General features: G+C 38.8%; 3 protein-coding genes across 4 annotated transcripts; 1 reads left to right on the plus strand and 2 right to left on the minus strand.

Moving 5' to 3' along the window:
* Positions 1–683: 683 nt before the first annotated feature.
* LOC121941307 (mediator of RNA polymerase II transcription subunit 26-like) lies at positions 684–6,289 on the minus strand. Of its 2 annotated transcripts, none has more exons than XM_042484075.1 (3): positions 5,975–6,289; positions 3,680–3,754; positions 684–3,576 (listed from the first exon to the last, which is right to left on the minus strand). In XM_042484075.1, the coding sequence occupies exons 1-3, from the start codon at positions 6,044–6,046 to the stop codon at positions 2,008–2,010; spliced, it is 1,716 nt and encodes a 571-aa protein (XP_042340009.1). In that variant the 5' UTR covers positions 6,047–6,289; the 3' UTR covers positions 684–2,007. The 2 variants fall into 2 exon arrangements, with proteins under 2 accessions (XP_042340009.1, XP_042340008.1); XM_042484074.1 differs by having other exon boundaries at positions 3,680–3,757.
* A 1,674-nt stretch (positions 6,290–7,963) lies between these two features.
* On the minus strand, positions 7,964–10,669 carry smim7 (small integral membrane protein 7). Its single transcript, XM_042483895.1, has 5 exons — positions 10,584–10,669; positions 10,315–10,356; positions 10,170–10,222; positions 9,895–9,985; positions 7,964–8,763 (listed from the first exon to the last, which is right to left on the minus strand). The coding sequence occupies exons 1-5, from the start codon at positions 10,607–10,609 to the stop codon at positions 8,748–8,750; spliced, it is 228 nt and encodes a 75-aa protein (XP_042339829.1). The 5' UTR covers positions 10,610–10,669; the 3' UTR covers positions 7,964–8,747.
* A 1,394-nt stretch (positions 10,670–12,063) lies between these two features.
* On the plus strand, positions 12,064–23,413 carry tmem38a (transmembrane protein 38A). Its single transcript, XM_042483894.1, has 6 exons — positions 12,064–12,303; positions 17,492–17,648; positions 18,180–18,364; positions 20,374–20,461; positions 21,107–21,224; positions 22,743–23,413. The coding sequence occupies exons 1-6, from the start codon at positions 12,180–12,182 to the stop codon at positions 22,938–22,940; spliced, it is 870 nt and encodes a 289-aa protein (XP_042339828.1). The 5' UTR covers positions 12,064–12,179; the 3' UTR covers positions 22,941–23,413.
* The last annotated feature ends 1,134 nt before the right edge of the window (positions 23,414–24,547 follow it).

A 24,547-nucleotide genomic window follows, 5' to 3' on the forward strand; every position in this document is an offset into this window, starting at 1 on the left:
CATTTCTTATTTGATTAATATTTTTGTCAATAATCTTCTCATGTTGTCATTTTCGTTCTTTTCTTTCCTTTTTATATTATTTTAATTGTTCGATTTAACTTGCAGAATCACTGACTTCTTTTAAATCATCAACCCATTGTTTTGACTTGAGTAATGTGAGGTCATCTTTTTATTATTTTAATTTTATTTTTTCTATTTGCTTTTTATTTGATCTTCGGTATTGAAATTATCCTCAGAACAATTTTCCCAATGTCAAATTGCTTGATTTGTATGAACAGTACAGAACCCAAAGATTAGGAGTTTATCATCAAATAAGACCACTGACCGTACAAAGAAAGGCAGCAAATATTCATAATTGAGATGTGGAAAATGTTTTGCAAGCAATAAGCTTGCTTGAAAAATAAGAACAAATCAGTTATAACTGCCAATCATTTCTCTATTGAACTACACGATTAACTGAATCAAAGCCAAGTGCAGTTACAGAGGAAAAATATCAAATCTTGTATCAGGAATAGTTCCGTTTTCTCACATGTAACGACAATTCAGAGTATTCTGACAATCAAAATTCACTTCAAAGTGATGCCAACACAAGTGCTGCACTGTCAGAATTCATTTTCCATTAAAATCAATATGAGTACTTGCAAGAAGCCAGTATAGAACATTTAAAGAGAAGACAATCACAATTCCTTCATTTTTTTTATTAACACATATCAACATGTCCACTTAAAGGACAAAGTAGCAAATATGTTCTCTTCTGCATTCCACTGAACACAAAAGGCTAATTTCTGTACATTCACTAAGGCTCTGTCTTTAGGGAAAACACAGGTTTCCATAAGGCAAACAATATCTAAAGGAATGATATTAAGTACTTTATCCAGCATGTCAATTTAAATCTCAGTTCTTCCTGACAGTACAAAGATGCAAGCTTGTAGCATAATCTGCTCTGCCATTTCAATTCATATTTTACAGCCTAAATACACAGTAAAGGGAAAAGGCAAGTATAAAATAAACTAGTTCACATTATCAAAATGTTTCATTTTGGAGAGTTTTCCTGTGTAAGGTAGGCTGGTGTATCAGCAGGAAAAGGTTGGACTGTCGCTGTTGCATCACTGAACTAATTCTGAATAAAGAAATGTAACAAATTATTTAGTGGTCGGAACATGTATATAAATCTTAAAATGAAAATGTAAATAAATATTGTACATGACAGCCACATTTCTTATTCAGTGTACATTGTCAACCCCAATACAAGCCTTTCTTTCTCTCACCCCAAACTGCAGTCACATCTGGCAGTTTCAGGTCACTTTATTTAACAGCAGTCAAACCTCACAACACAAGAGACGTATTCAAATGTTTTAAAGCTGATTTGTCAGTTATTATTTCTGCGAAATGCACAAGACAGTTGTGAAATGAAGCAACAGCTGTTTATGAATCTGTTTCACAGCAAGTGATCATTAATGCCAATGCTAATGATGGTGGTTACTTGAAAATAGCATTAAATTACATTTTAACAGCCTTGTTAAAGATGCATGAACAAATCCCATCAAAATTATGTAGCTCATCACTCTATTTAAAGGTGATAAAGCTGATATAATCACTTTTTTTTTAAAAGGAAAAAAAAAATACTGCACTGTGGAATAAATGTGTATGAATGCAGAAAAGCCACATCCACGAGGCATGTGGACAACATAAGACAAAATGTCTTTTCCCATACAAAGAATGGCAGGTATTGAGAACTCATCTGTACATTTACTGAACACAAACAATTTCAGATAATGCATAGCGTCTTTCCTTGCTGTCTTCAATGTTCAAAAATTTCATAAAAACACTGATTACACACCCCCTGTGCTCCACACACACTCAAGCAGGCAGCACGTTGACTCCATTTTCACCAAAGGTGCAAAACAGCAGCTTACACTTAGATAAAGTGCCTTCACACATGCAGAGTTGCTCTGCTTTAAGATGAAGGCAGCCTGCAACTTCCAATTCAGAAACCTGACATCAGTTTCAATCCAGACAGACGTACGGCAGTATGTTCAACCGGCTCTCATCTCCATGCGGATCTAAGGAGATGCACTCCGTCCAGTCATACCAAGTACCCTTTGTGTCGTAGCAACCGTTAACCCCAGACCACTGTTGTGTGTGTAATCTGTTCAGGTCTTCATTGATGACCTCTCTGCTAATCCCCGGTAAATCACTGGCTGGGAGTTCTGGAGCCAACACGTGCGTTTTCTTGACATCTGTACTTCGGTGTTCCTCTTTTTTCAAGAACTCTGTCATGAAAAAGTGTGCACCAGGAGTGTGGGCGCCCGACGATGTCAGTGCGTTGCTTTGCTGGCTAAGGTACGATTGGATGATTTCACTCCTCGACAGCTCTTTCCAGTCTGTCTGCTGGAAGGGACTGGGAGGAACCGGTGGATTCTGCTTCTGTTGTTCTGACCACTGAGATTCAGATCTGTGGCCCAATCTGACTTCCCCTTCCTGGCAATGCTCCTTATGAAAGGAGGATTTGATCTGTCCTGTTACAGGGTCAAAAGTCAGTTTCCTGTCTTTTAACCTGACTGGTTTTGTGCCATCTTCTACAGTCTGTCCATCTAAATTTTCCACATGGTCCTTAGGCCTGTATTTCTGTCTTTTCCTTTTCTCTGTATTGCTAACAGCACCATCTTCCAATGTGACCACATCACTGCAGGAGGAGGCATATGACTTGTAAAGAGACATACTGCAAGGCCTGCTATGAGAATCCAAGTCTGACGTGTCTGTGTGCAAACCCTGAACACAACCATTGAAATGCTGAGTGGAAGGCCCCAGGCCGGAGGTGTCCACCAACCCAGGCCTCACACTGGGGGTAGAGAGACCCTGTGCTTGTGATGCAGTTTGTTTGACACCAGCTTCCTGCTTTGGAGTTTGAGGACTGTGCAAGGAACAGCGTGGGCTTCTGGGTCGACACTGCCCCCCAGAGACAGCTTGCTCCTGTCTGGCTTGCTGCTGCTGAACTGATGCTTTTAGCATAGAAGAGGTGCTAAGAGGCTTGATGTATCCCGGGGCACTTGGATGAGGTTTTACAGCATTGACTGGGATTTTATTTAGTCTGTCGTTGTCCAAAGGCTCAGAAATCTCCCCATCTAAAGGCTGATGTGCGCGATTATCTGTAAAAATTTCAGAGCTACCACCAGTTCCATTGGTTGGCAGCTGTTTGGAGTTTTGAATTTTATCATTAAGAGTTGTTTTGGATATCTTGGCTGGCAGGAGCTGGACTTCCTTCTGGTCACCCTTTCGTTTCCTGTTGCTTGGTTTCTCCATCCTCGGAGAGTAGCAGTTGTTGAAGTCATTTCTGTTCTTCAACTCTGGACCTGTTTTACCTGATGGTGTGGTGGCAGCTGGAGCTGAGATACAGGGATGAGCACCTCCATTGGAAGACCATGATGCACCAGTGTGTCCTTTGGACAACACCTCACCCTTTCCTGGCTCAATTAGCTTCTGCCAGTTCCGCAGGAGCTTCTTGGCCCTTTTTGCAAGGTCCTCATTCTTGGTTTTCTTACGGATATCGTTGATGAGCTTGCCAAGACGGGTTTCCTTTGAGAAAATAAGATCGGTGTTTAACAGCAGCTATGATTTGACTGGAATTCAACTGCATTTTATTTTGAATTCACATACTGTAGGTCTGAACGTAACTCACCTCCAGTGCCTCTTTGGTGATAGGATATTTCTCCAAAAAGGAGATCACCTCCATAACCACCACCATGTTGCATATCTGCTGAAAGACACAAAGGTTTATAAATCAAAATCCTGAAACATCAATTGTGTTGTCAGCATTACAACAACAGCATCTAAGTATAACTGTTTGTATGTAGATGTTGCAATTAGTCATTCAGAACCTTACAGGCCCAGTATGGAAGGAACAGAGAGAGACAGAGGGGCTCTTAAAAGGTCAAGGCATCATTTGAATAGACTTTCAAATGTGCACCTGTATGTGAGGACACTTTGTACTCCAACTGGTTTCAGGCTCAATATGACAAACTGAGACTGCATGCAAATGTACCATTTTATCCCACAAGAGAAGTAGTCAGATCTGAAAGAAAGATCAAGAACAGTGCTGGCCAATCGCGGCCCATTCGCTTAAATCTAGGCGTGCTCCACCTTGGTCAAGATTGGGTGATATGTTTTTATATATATATATATATAAATATATATATATATATATATATATGTGTGTGTGTATATATAGATTGGTCCACTATCAGAGATTTCACTGTGCTAGCAACCCCTAAATACCTCTGGTACAGAAGGACCACATAAACATTGATGAAAACCAATGAGGACTGCTTTATGGCAATACTGCTAATGACTTTTTTTTTTAGGGTTTCTGCACTGATGCAATTAAGAACCAAGATTTGACAGGAGTTTATTTTTCTGGTTTAGCCCCAAAAGGGAAATTTTTATAATATATATCATGATACAGACCACCTATATAAGACCACATGCAAAGAACCTGGGTGTTTTATTTGATGGTGATCTGAGTTTTAAAAGACAGGTAAATTTCGTTGTCACATCCAGCTTCTTCCAACTCAGAGCCATCTCCAAAATTAGGCATTTCCTATCACCCTATACAGTACATATGCATGTCTTTGTTAAGCACTTTGGTGCAAAACCTGGTTTGCTTTATAAAGTACTATATATACGAAATAAACTTGAAACCTGAAGGACTTAATATAAGCCGGCTGTAACACCAGCTGAGAGTGTCTGTATGTTCAAAAGGACACTGAAGATATGCACCTAAACCTGAACACAGTAGTGCAGTACACGTTATATCACAAAAGGTCATACTTGAATTACTCCAAGTTAGCAATTAACAACTCTAGGTTAATCCAGTTTATGAGATTTCAAAGGAATTGAAAGTACTTTTCAATAGGGCTGCCCCTTGAAAGTCAGAGATTCAAATTATCAGTCTGTGACCCTCAGTCATCTGAGACTGCCTCAAGTCGAGCAGTCTTTTACTTTTTTATTTGTTTTGCTAGGCAGTGTACTGTGCACCGTGTATGTGGGTACGTTTTGGTCCCCAGATTTTGCTGTGGAGTAAGTGCTCTTGACTTCTATGTTACTCTTTGGTACAAGCAGTTGTGGACATGGAGAAGAGGAGATTGCACCTTAAGGTGAAGGGATACTCAATTTACAGCTCACAGCAACTTGATATGATACAGTCTCTGGCTTTTGTTTGATATTTAGTTGACAAAAAAAACCTGCACATATGTGATCTGTTGTTAGCAATGGTAGCTTGTTTATTATACTACAGGAATGCTGCTGTCACACTGAATGTCCCACTGAGCCCATTTAATATTTGAAAATTTCCTATTGAAAACAATTAAATTGTCGAATGTTCATATTGAACTGGCAAATCTGATTTGACTAGCATAAAGCATAATCTGAGTCAGGTACAGCCCTACTTTTCAATGACTGGCAATAACTGCACCCCACAAAAGTTTTTAACATTACCACAATGTTAAAGTTTTATCAGATGCTGTCCAGATTGACTGTACTATGGATCTTGCCAGAAAAAGTGCTGTGATCTCATCAGCTGCATTAAGGTAAGGGCAGGGATGACAATTTAATCTCTGTAAAGCCCTGATCTTAGTGAAACCCCACTTAATCTACGTGTCTGTCACTAAAGGGCACTTACCTCCAGATTTACACTTCAAACCTGGTAGCTCAGTTTAGCAAGTCTCCAGTCCGGAAGCGTTTTAATGCACACAAATAAGCTAACTTGGCTACATCAACATTAGCCGGCAGAAGTCAGTGAGCTGGGCGCAGGAATGCCTGGCAGTAGTTACTTTAGCTAAGTAGTGATGTTAGCAGCTAATTAGCAAGTAAATAATAACTCGCCATACACTGACTGAGACCACTTTGAGTCGACTCGGCCTCGTTGTCTGCTTTTCCACGCTCGGTTCGTCCTTTGGGAACTAGCGGTGATACTCACATTGCTCTGGCCGTCGATGGCCTGTAGCAGCCGGTCTCTCATCACCTGCGGAGTGGCTGTAGCCGCTGTCATCGCCTGGCGGTGTCGCGGGTCAGGACGGACTCAGACAGCAGAATCCCCCGAAGAGGCGGCGGGGGGAACCGGCCGACACTCACAGGCCCGACGGAAGATCTGCTCCGAGGGTCAGCACCATGTTTTATGATGCTTTATTTTTTGTTTTTATTCGCCGCCGTCACGATTTAATAATTCGGACGACGAGCACAGAAAATCCTCTCCGGGAATCGGCTACCCCCCTCGGCTGGTAGCCTCCTCCTCCTCGGTCTTGTCATCGGGCTTTTTGTGAAGCGCTCGCGCAGAGCATGATGGGAGAATTTTACGTAATCAATTGTTCACGTGAGCGACATTGTTCTCTGGAAGATGTGTTAAATTAGACAATAATGTTGTCTGCACAGAAAGGTTCCTCAGAGTTATTTTTTGATTGATTAATATGTTTTATTTATTTCTTTTGTAGATAGGTTTTTGAAAGACCCTCATGGATAAAATAAAGCAGTTAAAAAGTGTTATGCAAAACCTTTTCTTTAAAGATATTTGGTTTAAGATACCCATCCCTTCTCCATAGTTTAAACAATATCAATGCAAAACCTTTAAATAATGATAAACTTTATTTGTATAGCACCTTTCCTGCAAGAAATGCAGCCCAACGTGCTTTACAACAAAATAAATTATATGCACCAAGTGCTTTGCATGAAAAGACAGAAGACATGAAGACATAATAAAACCTGCATGAAAAATAAGATAAGATCAGAATAGAATACATGGAATGCATCTTCACATGGGTAAAACCCCCTGATAATAAAAACAATAATAATAAGAATAATAAAAGTAAGGTTAAAAAAAGGGATAAAAATAGAATGCACAGAATGCATAACATAAGATGGAAAACCAACCCATTAAGATAATATTAATAAAAATAAAGCTAAAAATAGAGGGTATAAAATGCACACAATTAAGGAAAATACAACATTTTTAAGAGGTGTAGCAGTGTGTAAGTTAGAGCTATATAAAGGCTAAAGTGAAGAGTTTAGTTTTTAGTTTTCTTTTAAAAAAGATTTAGTGAGGTGGCTTCTCTGATATCTACAGGCAGTTGGTTCCAAAGCTCTGGGATGTAAGCGACAAATGCTGCGTCCCCAATTTTCTTTTCTTTTCTTTTCTTTAAAGATATTTGGTTACGACTTATATTTCTATAAAGATAAACATACCCCCATAAAAATTTACCTAAAATAATGACATAATCAATAATTATCAGCAAATTAAAATGTAAAAATTGAATAAAACATTGTTTGTCATGTTTTAAATAAAATTTGGCGCTATGTTGCCACTATCTCACCTTTAACATAGGTTCACTCTGTTGTCCATGTATTTTAATGTATTACTAAACTGTGTTTTTTTCTTCTTCTTTTTCTTGATGTATGTTTTCATGCTTTGTCTTTCAATTCCCTATCCATTGCTTTTTTCTTACATTGTCACTTGACAAGACAAGGCCAGCCTCCTATGACTTCAAATACTGGTTCCCTGTTGGTTCCAGTCAACACATAGAAACTTAACTTCCATTCACACATTACATTATATCTGCCAATGGATTCAAAGCGAGAACCTTTTTGCTATAAGGAAACTTAAACCATTTTTCTTTCATTTGTTACATTTGTCAGTGGCATTTTTAAGTCATAGCGAGTGAAGTTATAGACATGAAGTGTGATCATTTCTTTGATAGTAAGTGCAAAAACTGTATGGTGCAATTAGTGTGTAGTGTGGATGTAGTGTGTATGATGTAATATTAGGAAGAAGTATCATGCCATCATCTCACAATGAGTGACAAAAAAAACCTGTAATGTGTATCAGTCACGTCATGGCGAATACCTGTTTTACTTATCATGCATCCTTCATATCATGATACAGTCTCAACTATTTAAGTCAATTAACAGACACTGCTTAAGAAAACTGTGTATGTTTATTGTTAAGAATGAGGACACATTTACATTGTAGGGCATATACATTTACTTACAGCACATGTGTTCCAGAGTAAAGGAAATGGCATTTTCTTTTTAAATCTACATTAAAATATTCAGTATTGACATGTTGAGCATAACAGCTGGCGAGTAAATCGGTTTGTACAGAGGTGATTTCGAGTTTATTAAGTGACAGTGATAATTTTGTCTTGTCTGTTGAATCCAGTTGAACTACGGTGGCTGTGCAGGTAAAAAGAAATGAAAGGATGTTTCAGCATGAAGATCTTGGTAAGACAAAAGGTTCTACACCAGCTCACTTTACCAGGGGAACGTTAAACTATGAACTAAAGCTAACAAGTCACAGAAAAACATTTTCGATCCTGTTAGTGAAGGCTGTCCATCGTTTTCAACAACGTTGTTTCTTTAATAACCAAACTGACATGCTGGAGAAAAAATTAATGTTTTATCACGAAGCACAGGGGCAAAAGGAAACACATATCCAGCACAGGCAAGGGTGCTGATTCATTTACAGCTTAAACAAAAGGGGTAAAAATGTAACAACTTTTGTGGGACAAAATAAATACAGCAATTTATAAACTCCTGTACAGCCAGAAGCAAATTTATGATTTGGGGTTGTGGAGAAAATGGAGCATAATTACAGTTAAAAGGACCAAAAGAACAGCAAACTCTGATCAAGGAGAAGTTTGGCATCCACCTTGGAAAATCAGCATCCTGATGGAAGTCCAGTTGCCACAAATAAATGTTGATCATGAACCAAACAATCTGTGAAAATTAAAAACAGTCAGTTACAAAAGTGGCAACTTCACAGCCAATATCTAAAAAAAGGGTTACAAAAAGTTTGTAAAAGTATGCACATCCAGACAAAAAAAACAAAGGTGTTGGACAAGAGATAATACAAGACACAAAAAGAACACATACTACACTATACTCCAATAAACACTTACTTAAATTACTGCAAGGTGGGGCAACTGGTGGATCATTAGATAGAGTGGCGCCCCAAATACAGAGGTTTTATCCTTGCCGCAAGGCAATAAAAGCCCCCCCCAAAAAATCTAACAAAAAATTACCACGAGGCGACATTATAAGCTCTTCACCATACAAAAAAACCCAAAAAAACACACACACACACACAAAAAAGGGGGCACCTGTCACATGTAGGCACCAGTGAACAAGAGTCAGGCTGAAGGAAGGAAAGTGGGCTTGCAAACAGATTATATAACATGCCAGATTATCATACACTATTCATTATTTTCACATTCCTACTTGAAACATTTGACTATGAGTGTAATTTGCAATTCTTCTCCTATAACATTTAGCTAAAGCCCCATGTTTTCTTCATGTCAAAGTAAACATTTAATGTGTGAAATGTATTTGTACAACAATCATTTTTGCAGCATCAGAACAATAACTTTCTTGTTGTTTAATGTAGGTCCCTTCTCATTCTCATTTTGATTATGACTTTAACCCCAAAACATACCCAAATCTAGTCAAAGACAATATAATGTGTTGCTGTGATTTGAAAATTCACATTTCTGCATCATGGATAATGTTTAAAGTTAACAGTGTCAGACAGTCAACAGTGAGATCTTTAAAGAATAAGGCTTGTGTTTATTGTTTTCTTTCATATTGTCAGTGCTATAAGATCAAACTCATTAGTCATTCACACAGTACTTTCTGACTTCCCTACCCTGCCTGTGACACCCCAAGCCCACTGATTTTTAATGAAAATGTAAATCTCCCATAATGGGTCACAAACATATTCCTTCTTCATATAAAATAATCCTACAACACTGGACTTTAAAGTGTTTCCTGAAGACATCGCAGCCTGTTCACCATCACATCCAAGCATTAAATGTCTACAGCTATAAGACCGGCATCGAGTCGATTACTCACAGGATCATGCAGAACATCATGAAGATGTTCCACAGAGCGATGAAGATCCGAAAGTACCGCAGGCTGAGCAGAAACTCTCTGATGTTGTCGCCTGAAAGACAGATTTTTATGGCAGAGCTTTGAGAACTGCATTTACACATGAGATTTCATGTAAGAGTTTGCAGGATGAGACTGGTTTAGCCGTTATTAATTCTATCTGCTCATGCCTAAGCACGATTTCTCCTTTTCCTTTCACACACACACACACACACACACACACACACACACACACAAACCTGTTGTTGGTGATCTGGACTCATCTCCAAATCCTTGGGACTCCTTTCTTTTGCTGCAAAACATCCACAGTTAAACTCCCATTGACTGATTTGTTTTATTACTATGAAAGGTTTTACACAGTGTGAGTGTAATGTTGATACTCACAGCTTGAAGTTCAGCACAGCCCCTGCATTCACCAATAAGGTCCTGTGGAGCACAGAGAGACAAACTGGTTGTCGACAGGTGATCATGTAATCTACCTGCTCAGCTGACGTTAGCTGGTGAGCTGGCATTAGCATGGAGCTAGCTTGTTGTTTAGCTTCACACTCCGCCATCTAACCGGCAGCACAGCGCACAATAACACACACAAAGAACATTTCGATGAAGTAAATGTATATTAGTAAGTGAAATACAACAGAAAACGAACAAATTACCCGAATATCAAGAGATCTCCGATCATTTTGTTCACATCACATCCAATTACATGAGAGAGACGCTCAACTTCCGTGTGTTCCTAAACGCAATCAGGAATGTGACCAATAGCGTTTCGCAGTGGACAGCCTGAGCGTTCTTAACCCTGATGCAGGACTGTCAGGTTTTTAAAGCCAGGTGTGTGTCTCCAGCGTTCTCCGCCAGTAAATGATTACGTGTCTTTGAATTATAACAAGAATAAATTCTTAGCCACGGCTAGAGGCATGAATGGGTTAAATGAAATAGAAGTTGTACAGCATCTGAAATTCTTCTCCTGAAAGAATTATATTAGGGGAAAATAACAAGACAATTATTACTAGCGTGCGCCACCTGTTGACAAAAAAACGTAACAACAGGAGATTCAGACCTGCAGAGATAAGTAGATTTTAAAGATTTTTTTTAGAAAAAACTTACTTTGGTGTAAATGCACAACATTTGCTTAAAAAACGACAGCATGTAACTTGCCTAATTTGGGGCAATATTGGCAAAAATATCAAGGGACAATAGGTGCAAAATCTTAATTGAATTTTGCACAAATATGTTGCTGTAGCCCTTTTGGCGGCTATTACTTCAAAATAAGGTTGCATAGCTGGGAAATATCACTCAGATGGATGACAACTACTACTACTAATAATAATAATAACAATGATAATAATAATAATAAAATAAAATAGACATAAGTATGAACACATGCCTTAATTAATAGTTTTGGTTAGTTTTTCATTGCATATTTTAATGTTTGATATTGTTTTAAGATAGGGTATATGTTTATACATGTGGTTTTGTGAAAGAGCTAAATGAGGGCAATACATTTGTAAGTCCATGAAAAAACGGACATTTTTGAGATAATTTTGTGGCTTTGTTGCCCCCTGATGGTCGCGGAGGTTGTTGCTCTGACTATTATTCTCCTAAAGAATTTAAGCAAAAATATAAAAAATAAATAAACTAAACCAATGTTAAAATACATAAAATGAAGTTGCGGTGTATTCATTAATGTTTGGGATTATCGCACCTTTAATATGAACATTTCTGCATCATCTTGAAGAATGTAAACAGCCGAAATCACCAAATGCTGAGAGTCTGCAGCCTCGTCGCAGGATCTGATCCGGACTGTGGGATGTTTTTGTGAGAGCGGGTTGAATAAGTCTTTGTCCGTTATAAAAAAAAAAACAAAACAGGAGGCTTGTTTTCAGCTGTGTCGTGTTTCCAGGCTACTATCGCACCTCCGATCCAGAATCTTGTGTCTTAGTTAAATAATGATTATGTCGATGGTGAACACCGGAGGACAAGACATTTTTTTAACATTCCCAGCAGCTGACATGTAAACCTGTCGTCTAAAAAGCGGAGCAGCTGGCCGCAGATGATGATGATGATGATGATGATGAGGCTGTTGGAGATGAGCGGTATTAATAGGAGGGCTTGAGTGTCACTGCTTTCACTGTAGAGACCGGGGGGTTTGGTGGAGAGTCGGTGGACCGGGTTTGGGGGGGCTGCACGAGCCAGACTGCGCAGTTGGAATAAAAACAAAACGGGGACTCAGTGGTGATCACACAGGCAACATGGAAGTGCTTTCAGTTCTGAATTTGGGCGAATTTGCCCAAGTTTTCTCCAAAATCGGAATGTTTCCTGTGTTTGATCTTGCGTATTACATCGTGTCCATCCTCTACCTCAAGTATGAGCCAGGTCAGTGTGTTTTACACTTTTCTATTTGCTTTTACTTTTACTCAGATTAAGGGTTTTTTCATTATATGATAACTGTGATTATGTAAAAAGCTATTGTGCTAGTTGTTTTGGCAGGTGCACATGCTACACACTCACCAGACCTGTGTATTTATTTAAACACACACACACACACAGAGAGAGAGAGAGAGAGAGAGAGAGAGAGAGAGAGCATAACTATATCTAAAATAACATATTTATTTATAATGACATTTAAACCAGTAAAGAGATTGCATGTAATTTCTGAGATGAGATTTTTAAGAAAGTGAATGTGCATGTGCTGCTATAAGAAGTCACCTATTCTAAAGTAGATTTTCTGTGTTATTACTCCACAGTGTAATCGCCCTGTAGGGACTTCATGTTGCTGTTATCTGTAAAGTGCCCAGTCCTTATAAAGCATGACCTGTTACATAAACTCAAGCAGGAGCACTTTCAGCTCTGCTTGCTTGGTGTGAGGCCATGTCTGTTGCTGCAGCAGTCTGACCTCATTTACACGGAGGAAATCACTGGAGTAGATTAAACCACTCAGTTTTGGGTTAAGCCAGATATTTTCCAAGATTTAACTCCTTTGAGCAACAGAGCCCGAGGAGGATGAAACCTGAGAGAAAGGCCTGTGCATACCAAAGACTTAGGCAATAAATAGAAGATCCTGAAATAGACAGTGTCAGTGGGCCTCTGAAGCCCCTCTGCTGCACACTTTAAGACTACAGTTGAATGTTAAACATGAAATAACATGTTGAGCTTAGAGCTCAGAATGACCAAAATGTTCTCGGGAACGTCAAGCTCTTAAAAAACTAATTTCCCTCATGCTTAAGAAAAAGTTTGTCCCGTTGGCTCATTTTGATCTCAGTGAAGATAACTGGAAGTCCAAATACACCTCAACCTCAAGGAAAGAATTAATACAGCTTCAAAAAAGCCAAATTGTCCATTAAATCTTACCAAACAGCTTGAAAAACATATTTCACGCTCGTTTTGTAGCTATATTATATCCTTATCTCCCACATTTTCCTCAACAATGATGCTCCCGTCACTTTCAGAGATGAAAATGTAGAAGCCATTTGTTAGATGAAACTGTTGAACTCTCACAATTTAAACATTTATACTGCATGATACATATGGAGAAAGTTAATTGATATAAAATGAATATTTTTTTTGCTACAAACCCATCAGCAATATTTATATCTTTGTACATTCATTTGTTAGTCAGTGCTAGTTGTAACTATGAGGGTGAAATGAACTGAGTAGAAAATGAATGAATTGTCCCTTTGAAATGAACTATTTCATAAATTTCCTCTAATTTACAGCATCATTCTCAGAAGGGGAACTTGTTCCTGTACTGTGCCTCCAGACAGACCTGCCTCAAGCATAGATTTTGGGGTAATGGGGATGGGGATGTGCATTTGTCCATCCCAATAAAAACAAAAAAGTAGCGGAAGACTTGTATGTGTACAAAATTTAACATCTATACCATGAAATGATGCAGAAAGGCAGAAAGGCATGGTGCATACTATGAATCAGGATAATTAAAAATCATGCTGGAGATCAAGTGTTTCTTGTTAAAAACAATTCTGGCAAGGGACCCCCCCCAAAAAAAACCTGTTTCATATGTGTCCCCTCCAATGTTGAAATGACACCTACGCCTGTGATTTATAAACAAGTCTGAAAATGTAAAAAATCTGGTGGTGTGGGGTACTGAGCTTACTAGACCTGTGGAGCTTGCTTCTCATCTCTGCTTGAGGCTATTAGCTGCTACTAGCATAACACACCTGAATCTCACATCAAACTCTAGGTTGAGGTGCATTGTGGGTAATGCAAGCACTAGGTTTTGTCAATAAAAGAAACTTTTCAATCGTCTGCGTCTGGCAATGTTAAAAAAGTGCAGTGCGAAATCAGTGGAGTACTTTTTCATCAGTCACAACCGTGCTTGCTAATTTGATTGAACACATGCCTAAAGTTGTACATATACATAACATAACATAACATAACATAACATAACATACACAACATAAATTTAATGTCTGTAAAGTTTTAAGGGTGTCAAAAAGCAGATCTGACACTATGCTGGCACTGACATCTCTCATGGTACTTAAGATAAAGGGGGTGGGCTCATTTTGCATTTTGCATTAAATGGAAAGAAAAAAATCTGTTATTTAATCAGACTCAGGCTAAGTGTAACATGTGGCCACCAAAGCTGACTTCATGACTGTAACTGTATACGTTCGTCCTCTTCATGTGTCCTACATGTGTCAGAGTGGAGAGTCCTCATTCACACCACATGTCAGAGGAGCATATGAATGAGTTTTGGGGGTCGACATGTGTGGGGAGAGTAGAAACAAGTGTGTGTGTGTTTCCATGGGGAGGGGTCAAAGGTTAAGACAGGCCTAACAGTTGCAAGGCAGGAAGAGCAGTTGAGCAGAATATATTTATAGGGTGGCATTTCTCAGGATCAGATTGCTCTCAAACTGAGCGCCAGTCGCACCACGACACCCTCACCCACCTGTTGTTGGAGATTTGTGCGGTGAAGCAGCCGCGCTCTGATCACATCTCCATTTACTGAATGTCTCTAACGGCGTCGTAACACCGTGAAGTCTAAACCCACATGGAAACTTAGATAAAGTCTTGAAATCATTTCTTACTTTCCATACAGCGCTATAGGAATTAAACAAGTGAAAATCTGCTTTATGGCGTTTCATCCTCTGAATTGTTTTTGTATGTAAGGACACCTGATAGAAAGTACGTTTAAGTACATTTATTCAAGCACTGCTAAGTATTTCTAATTTACGCAAAGCACTTTGCTTTGACAGCTTTAGGCCTCGTTACTGTAGATTCATTTGTTATATTCATTGTTATGTTTGCTTCTCTGGTGAGACTTAATTGAAACAGCACAAAGCGTTAACATGTTTACTGAAGTTAGCTGCAGTTTATCATACCTTGCATACTGATTTAAAAATGTGGTCAAACTGGAGCTATAATTGAAGTGTGCTGATATAAACTTGTAATGGATACTTTGCAGCAAATCATGCACAAGCAATTTCCATGTCCAAGTAAAGTCAATTTAATTTATATAACCCAATATTGCAAATCATACATTTACTTCCGATACAACACCTTTCTGTCCATTTACCTTGGATTCAAAAGAGCCCTTTAACAGGGGAAAAATTGAAGAACCCTTAGGAAGACCAACTTAGGAGAGACAGATATTGCGTGTAAAGAACAGATCAACATAGTAAAATTATAATATAAACAATCAGGATGATAAAATCACAGATAGATTGTAAATATATGATGAAAACTGAGCTAGATGAATGCAGCTTCTAGGTGTCTCCAAACAGTTAGAGCCTGAGACACACAACCTCCTCTCCACCATGTAACCTGGACAGAGGAGAGACTGTAGAAACAGACAAAACTGAAGCACATCATTCACACGGATAGGAGAAAGGACACACAGAGAGGGAGAGAGAGAAGGAAAACATGCATAGAAAGAGCAGAGAGGAAGATGAGCAGCTTGGATGCTCACGTGGTTGTGTGACTGCAAACAGGGAGATTCAGTGTTTTTTCAGAGATTTTACAATGTTTTTGTCTGCAGGACAAACAGGAGAGATAATGGTAACAGCTACAAGGCTTAAAGTAGTCAAAGAACAAGTAAAGTAAAAGTTATGGCAAAAAGTTGAGTTTCAGGTTTGGATTCAAAGGTCTCAATAGAGTCAGGCAGTCTGATGTCATGACAGAAAAAAGCAACGGACGGCTGTTTTTAAGTTCGTTTGACTGCAGTGTCAAAGACGAAGTCAAGGACAAGTGTTCATTGCCATTGGTTAGGTCAGAGAAATATGCTGCTGAGCAGTTGAAAGAGCATGCTGTAGAGAACTTACAGTTTTGAGTTATAACATTTGCTTAGCAATCTTAAGAGCACAAGTTTCTTCACTAAACCAGTTTGTACACCTGTTTGACTGGTACACGTTATGGTACGATGTATATTCGCATTCTATAAATGCTTGACATATAATAAGTCAGCGCCTCATTTGTGTATTGGTCACATAGACACAAAGAATACAGAAAAATCTTATAGAAAGCATACAATTAGTTTAATACATTTTAAAAATTTGTCTGTTCTGCTCAAGTCTGTAAACTTTACAGACTCACTCATCTTTTAAGTTAGTGAAATATCAACCCCTAAATGACTGTAGACGTCCTGAGTCAATATTTGGTTATGATAAAAAGGCGGATTATCAGGGTGTGACTTGAAGTGGTGGACTGGGTGTGAGCAAAGATATAGCACAGAGACACACAAGGGATCCACTGATAATGGCTCTTAAAGGTCATCGCTAACAGTTCTGCTCTGAACGAATCAACAGAAAGTTTTTGAAATTAACATTTAGGATGCTTTTTTTAAAATCTGACCCTGGTAATTCCCAGAAAGAACAAAGGTTGCCACAGACTTTTATTTACGGAAAAGCTTCTAAAACAGCATTTGGACCATTAGGATTTAGCAGGCCTGAAGGAGTCTGTAGTAGTTACACAGTTTTTGCAGTGGTTAATCTCAATTATTTTTAATTGATACATTTGGAAAACATGATGACAATAAAGGAGAATTTTGGAAAATTGTAGAATTCTCTTATTAGTAACTTTATTAAAAACATTTTCAAAGAATAAAAATAACAAGTTTGAAGTTAATTTGTGTCATGCAATGTTATCAGTCTGTTTTTGATGCAGCCTTTTAGCAAACATTTTTTCTATTTCTTTTCCTGTGTTTGAATTGTTTAACTCAAATTAATTCCACACATATACATTAATAAACTAAGTAACTGATGTGAATTTATAACTAAAAAGCCTTTAATCATTCGAGTGACACACTGAAACGTCTTAGGGCAGGAAAAAATGTCCATTTTTCATGATATTATTCAGAAGCTGTAATCATGGAAGAAGCTCCAAACTGGCAGTGTGTAATGCTGACTGGAAGACATCTGATATTTATTATATAAACAAAAACATTTTAAGCTTTGGACATGAAACGTTGACTGCATATAACACCAACTTCACGGTCACTCCTAATCTAACGCACACTGAAAATCCCTCTGGTGGACATGCTGTGATATTTTTATTTCCATGCCGTGTGTTCGGGACAGTCCCTAACAGCTCCTCCTCTGTGTTGCAGGCTCGGTGGAGGTTTCTCGCAGGAGTCCCGTGGCCTCCTGGCTCTGTGCCATGCTCTACTGCTTTGGTAGTTACATCCTGGCAGACATCATGCTTGGAAGCAGCCCCATCGACTATTTTCAACACAACAGCCACATCCTGCTGGCCTCAGCTGTCTGGTGAGAAAGTCCTCAGAACGACGTTACCCAAACAGGGGAAGAGATGCTGCTTTAAAGAGACAGTTCGTTCCAAAATAAAAAAGAATAAGAAAAAGTTCCCTCCATTTAGATGGTTTTGGTGTAAGTTGCAGAGTGTTGGAAATATCAGCCGCAGAGATGTCTGCCTTCTCTCCAATATAATGGAACCAAATGGCACTCGACTTTTGGTGCTCAAAGCGCCAAACAATACATTTGAAAAGAGATCTTGACCCAGTTACTGAAGATAACCCACAGAATTTGTTGTGAGCAATTTCATGTAGGAACTATGTCCTTTCTTCTGTAGACCCATTATATCTGCCAGCTGTATCACGACGCAGAAGGAAGCGTGCATCTACTCATGGCGAGAGGCTCATGCTCGTGACAGCGAGAGATGCAAAGATTAGTTGCGTCCTCCTTGCCTGAGCTTTATGTTAGCTAGCTCAATGATGCTAGGTGAGCTGGCAGTAGATGCACACTTCTCTCTAATGTGTTGTTCTCCACTGTTTCTCTCAGGTACCTCATCTTTTACTGCCCACTGAACCTCTTCTATAAATGTGTGGCTTTCCTGCCTGTTAAGCTGGTGTTGGTCGCCCTGAAGGAAGTTGTCCGCACCCGTAAGATCGCCGCAGGTGTTCACCACGCCCACCACGCCTACCACCATGGCTTCTTCATCATGGTCATCGTTGGATATGTCAAAGGTCAGTGTCGTATGATTTCACAGCTATTTGCAGTCATTCGCTGCTGTAAATGTGTGGTGGTGTTATGAACTTCACAATAAAATTTGTTGTTTTACTCCATAACTGAATGAGAGATAAGAAAGAGATTTATTATGACCACAAACAACATAGTTCCTGAGCAAGAGTGGTGGAAATTGTTACTCTCTGATGTGTGCAGATTTACCAACTCTTTGAGGACATTTAGCAACTTTACTGTGAAAAAGGAGCCTATTCACAAATCAAGTGTCCTCTTATGCAAAGTTAGTATTTATCTTGAAGCAAGGAGGCCTGCAACTATCGACATTGATTAATGTGCTGAATATTTTCTCAGTTAGTCGATTAATCAGTTTGACTATAAAATTCAATTAAATGCCTTACTGTCATTGCATAGCTGTGCAATTAATTGTGCCTCCAGTGGTACATTCAGTATATGGAACTTCACAGACAAGCAGACACATTTAAGACAATATACATATGTATAAAAACAATTAAGTATAAAATTAGAGAGTATTAAAGCAGAATAAGCATAATATACATATTGCACATATGCAGGATATTCCAATTAGTTGTTATTCTTTAATCTGGAAATGCCCATTTCAGGGACTTGTAGAGTCTTTCAGAGGGCAGCAGTGTGAAATGGTAGACATTGTGAAAACAGCCAATCACGATTGCCGTAAGTTCAAGGTGATGGTTTCATATATCTTGCTCTGTCTGACAAACTCTCCGGAACCCAAAGATATTCAATTTGCTGTCACATAAGATAAAGTAAAGCACCAAATCTTTACCATTTAGAAGTTGGAACTGGGTAGTGTTTCGCATTTTTGCTTAAAAAATGACTTAAACAATTGATCAGTGATCTAGATTGTTATTTTTGATTGTTTTTCTGTCAATTCACTGATTGATTCATTGACATTTCAGCTTTAGAGGAAAGTATTTGATGCTTCTTGGTGAGCCTGCAGCTCTGGCAGCAGCTCTCTGTGTTGACAGCTGCGCACAGTTAGCCACCACATTTAAACATGAGTGAATGACACATGTGCATGCCAGTGTGCACATGTGACGTTCATTCACAATCTATGAATACATGCATGTAAGTAAGCTGATCACTCTAAGAAACCAGGTTGCACGGGTAATCGAAGAATGACCAATCACTCAGAGTTATGTTAGCTCCATTTAAAAATAATAAAAATGTTAGGTATAAAGATTGATGATGACTGAGTGTTGATCTTGGCTGTAATGTCAATTTAAGAAAAATAAAAAAACATACGAAGCCAGAGTATGCGACATTTGTTTCCTACTCTCAGGTCTTCTGCCACTGATCAGCACCTCAGTAGAACCGTTTGTGTGCGTTATTATTTTTTAAAATTTATATTGGGTATAAAGTTAGAGTGAGTTCAGCTTCATTTAACTTAAAACTGGAGTCAAATTTCTTATATGTGAACACATACTTGGCCAATAAAGCTGATTCTAATTCCTATTTGTTGAAATAAAAAAAAAAAGCGGAGAGAAAGAAAATGCCAAAAAGGTTTCTATGAACAATGTTGAACAAGTCCAGTGTTTGAATCCAGGAGTTCTCAGTGATTCGTGATTAAGAAACAAACTGATGAAAAACTGTCAGGCTTGATCTTTATGTCCAGTACTGAAAACTCTATAATTGACCTCTAATGTCTTTCTTGCACCCTAAACCACGTTTGCTGTAATTTTTCCCTGTGAGACTATTCAGTAGTCGAGGAGGTCTGAAACGCCACTTATTTTCGCAGGATAAAATCCTTTAAAGGGAGCTCCCCGGTGTGCGGACTTCTATTTTTTAACTATTCAATAGTCGAGACATGTCCATAGAAACATATATAAAGGGCGTGCTGGTCTGGTCTCTGCTACAATAGTGAGGCCCTGCAGGCGCCTATGATGAGAATGGGGGAGGAAAGCCGAAGCAGTTACACGAGACAGACTTGTTTGTCCTCATTTTTTTCCACTATCTATTTTTATCTTTGCAGGGTCTGGAGTGGCTCTCATTTCCAATTTTGAGCAGCTGCTGCGTGGTCTGTGGAGGCCCGAGACCAACGAGATCCTCAACATGTCATTGTAAGTCTGAGAGTTGTGCTGCTGCTGCTGATGGGAACGTGAACTCATCACTGCCTCCTTGAGCACACAGGTGTTTCCAACCAAAAATCAGAGACAAACTAGAACTTAAAAGTTATTATGTAAAATTGGACACAAAACACTGCCAGACTTGATGAGAAACACTGCAGGTTTGTTGAAGTCACCTTTTGTAGAATTTGAAGATTTTTGACTTTAGTACCCTCCAGTGGTAATATAAAAAAATGCATTTTGGAAGACTAATGCAACTGATTTACACAATGTCTCTGATCCCCGAAAAGAATAGCTGTGTCCTCACATCAGTGTTTCTTAAACTTTGTTGGCAGAGTTTGATAGTCCTAATAGAATTTATTCAACCTACAGAGGGACACTCAAGCTTCAGTGAAAACACTGAACTCAACAAACAAATTTTAAATTACAGAAAACCCCCAAAATAATCATAGAATTATAGATTTTCAAACTTTGAATCATAAAAAGGACATTGGAAAAGTAGCAAACTGTGCCTCATAACTATAAAGTGCATTTTTTTGTCCTCTTTATCTCTTACATCTAATCTAATCTTCATCTCATTGTTGTGTTGCTCCTGCTGCAGTCAGATGTTACTAACATTTTTTTCGTTTGTGTCCGCAGCCCGACCAAAGCCAGTCTGTACGGAGCCATCCTCTTCACCCTGCAGGAGGCTCACTGGCTGCCAGTGTCCAAGAGCATGCTCATCCTCATCTTCACCCTCTTCATGGCCACAAGCAAGGTATGATCATGGCTGCTGTGTGGAGTGAGGATGACAGTGTTGCTTTTATGATTTATTTTAAGCCTGAATGTTTAAAAGGCGTTGCTTACTAAAGGATCAGTCAGTCTTCAGTTTGACTGGGGGAGAAAGGAGAACACAACTTTTTCTTGTGTGTACAATGTATAGAGTAACTAGAAGCTCAGTTTAGGAAAGGAAAAACACTGGTTTAATTTAGTTAAAAATAATGAAATGAAATTGAACTTTTGGGATAAATATTTATGTAGCCTGCACTTTTTTCTTCTTAGTGTTGCCACTCTGTATTTATAGTTTTGTTAAATTTAGTCTTTAGAGCATATTATGTGTATTTTTTTGTGCTTCTTTCATTAAAGGTGCGCTGTGGACCTTTTGACTATTATTGGACTATTTATGTAGTTTGAATGTTTTGATGAGCAGCTCCCTGTTTTGTTTATGTGTTATTTTCTACTGTAGCCTGAATGCAGACTCTGAATCGCTGTACTAATCTCTGATTTATTCATTTATTCATAAAGGATTTGTTTTGTAGAAGTAGACATCTGTCTCTGGCAGTTGGAGAAACAGTCGACCAATGAGAGCTTTGTAGGCGGGATTAAAAATGTCAGCGTCAAACAGAGGAATTCCACTTTCCAATCCCGTCACCTGATGCAGTTGGGCCCAAATGGACTTTTAACCACAGACTTACTGTGAAAGCAATATCTGTAAATCAATGGTCAGTTTATTTTCGCACCACAAACCCCCACTAAATGATTTGTATTGCTATCAGAATTTAACCCATTTAGTCAGCTAACATTTAATAAGTCAAAAGAACAGCACAATTGAATCAATTTATCCCCATTCACACTGGTAGAGCACTAAACTGGAAGTAGAGTTTTCAGTGCGCCTCTATGCGTCTCTATGAGCCACACAGTGCAGAAACAGTGCCAATCATCTGGGAGAATTTTATGTACAATAGTTGAACATTTTTGGCTTCGTGTGCCACTGAGCAACTTTCATAGGAATATCCCCTGTCTCCAATGCTGTATCCAGTTCTCTTTATACATCCATGCTATAGCTTCATCCATGAAAAATACCTAGAGCAAAATGGCCCCAAAAGGTACAAAAAGCATGAATGAGATTACAGAATAACAACCGTAAAAACACTTTTATTGTCACTAAAAACATTTAGTTACTTGCAAAAGCATTTTGGTGAGCAACTGTGCACATAAACATAATTGTGTCTGTCAACAAGATAACTCTGCAGGTCACCATTTAATTATTCATCCATGGTACAAACAAAATCTATAAATGCTAAATCCTACAATTTCCTGTCTGCAAACTCCATGTGCTCAGTTTATAACACAGACTTGACAAAGTTCTTATAACAGAAGACATTATTCAACCATTTTTACAGGCTGAGTGGAACTCCCCATGAAGAATAAACTGATCTTGATGTGTAAAATCTGTGAAATGCCCCGTTAGTTATCACAATTCAGCCTGATCTCCTCTGACACCATCTTCCTTCAGGTGGTGATGACCGCCCGACACTCTCACGGCTCCCCCTTCGCCCTCATTGAGTCCTGGGTTTGCCATCTGCTGTTTGGCTCCCCTCTGGGCGGATCCGAGGAAGACCACCATCATGCTGCCGTCCCATCTTCACCTCTCAAAACCAAGGAGGAGCTGAGCGAAGGCGCCCGCAAGAGGAAGGCCAAGAAAGCCGAGTAGGACGTCGAGCTGAAAACTGCATCGTGGCCGCCACATGATGGGACCTCCCATTCCTTTCTAGGGAAAGGGGCAGTTTGATGTTCAACCAAATGAGACCCTTTCTATAAGAGCAAAATGGTGCTTTTCTGCATTTTACACAGAACGAGGACTCTGTAAATAACACGGCAAACGTTTCACACCTCAACCTGACCTGGACATTTGAAACCTATTTATTTATGTGTTTGTGAACATCTGTGCTCAACACGTGTGGTGATCCACGTCTAGGCCTCTCTTACATATCAGTAGCTGTGTTACCGAGTGTCAGTGAAGTCCACCAAAACTTATTTCAGTTCAGAAAGAAATGGAAAATACAAATTAATCTGACTGTCAATCAGAAATTCAAATGTGAATAAAGCATTGTGTGAAAGAACATTGCTGCTTTTTACATTTAAATGAAGACAACTTCCTGTCTTTCAATAAAATCTAGAGAAACACGGCGTCTCTGTTGTTTTTAATCCCATTGTCTTATTGGCATGTGCTTCTAGATCCCCTATTCAGAAATAATAAATAACTGAGTTCTGAGTTCATCAGACTAAAACAACTTGGTGAGAGGAGTTTGTGTCTTTTTTTAAAAAAAAATTATCAAATATTTTGTGAAAAATAATCTACAAAATAACAAATACATTCAATTGTCAGATAAATGTAGTGCAGTAAAAGTATAAAGTAGCATGTCATTTTAAAACTCAAGTACCTTAAAACTTACATACAGTAAGTACTTGAACAAAATTACATTTATTGGGTCTTTCAAATTCACCAAATTTCAGACTCAGATAAATCTTTAAACTGAATCCATGAAGTAAACTTTTTCCTGGTGTGTGGTGCTCTGCGCAGAGCATGTATGTTTTTGATAACTTGTCATTTAGCATTTCCAAAATATCTCATTGTTGCAAAGTTCGACACTTTGTATGTGCTGTAACGCAGCCATCTGCTCGTGACTCTAACTGGGATATACAACTCTCACTCTAGAGCTCTCCTAAATTATTTTGGAGTTGGGAACACTTTCTATCACTCTAGTAGAGTATTTATTGCATTGCAGTTATTCTTAGCTGTAAAAATAAGTCCTCCATTTAACATATGTTTAAGACTAACGCTGGTCCAGGAGTCAGTTGGCAGTCAGGAGTACGTTTGTCTTCATAAACTCTGTTATGTAACTGAGGCTGTTGGGAGGTGACAGGAAAGGTCTGAGGTCGACCGGGGGTCACATCATGAGAAGCCTGGATGCTCCCCGCCTCACTGGCAAACCTCTTGTAGCACAGGCAATAAAACATCACTAATGAACTTTGCAGGAGGTTGTTACACTCGACCTTTGACCTCGACATTCCTCACAGCAGCAGAGAAGACCAGGGAAGTAAAAGATCTGTTCGCTGCATTTGTTAGTTACATTTGTAGCATCAACCATCAATGCATACCACATCAAAAATATGTAAAACAAAGGATAAAATTACAAAAACTAGTTTTGCATTGCTCACATTTGGTGTTGCACAAAACTGATTTAGCATTGCACTCCTGCAGAATTGTCGGACTCATAAAGGACAGTTAGAAAAAACTAAAGATGCATTAGACCCAAA

This window comes from Plectropomus leopardus, chromosome 3, assembly GCF_008729295.1.
Source record: "Plectropomus leopardus isolate mb chromosome 3, YSFRI_Pleo_2.0, whole genome shotgun sequence".
Lineage (NCBI taxonomy): Eukaryota > Metazoa > Chordata > Actinopteri > Perciformes > Serranidae > Plectropomus > Plectropomus leopardus.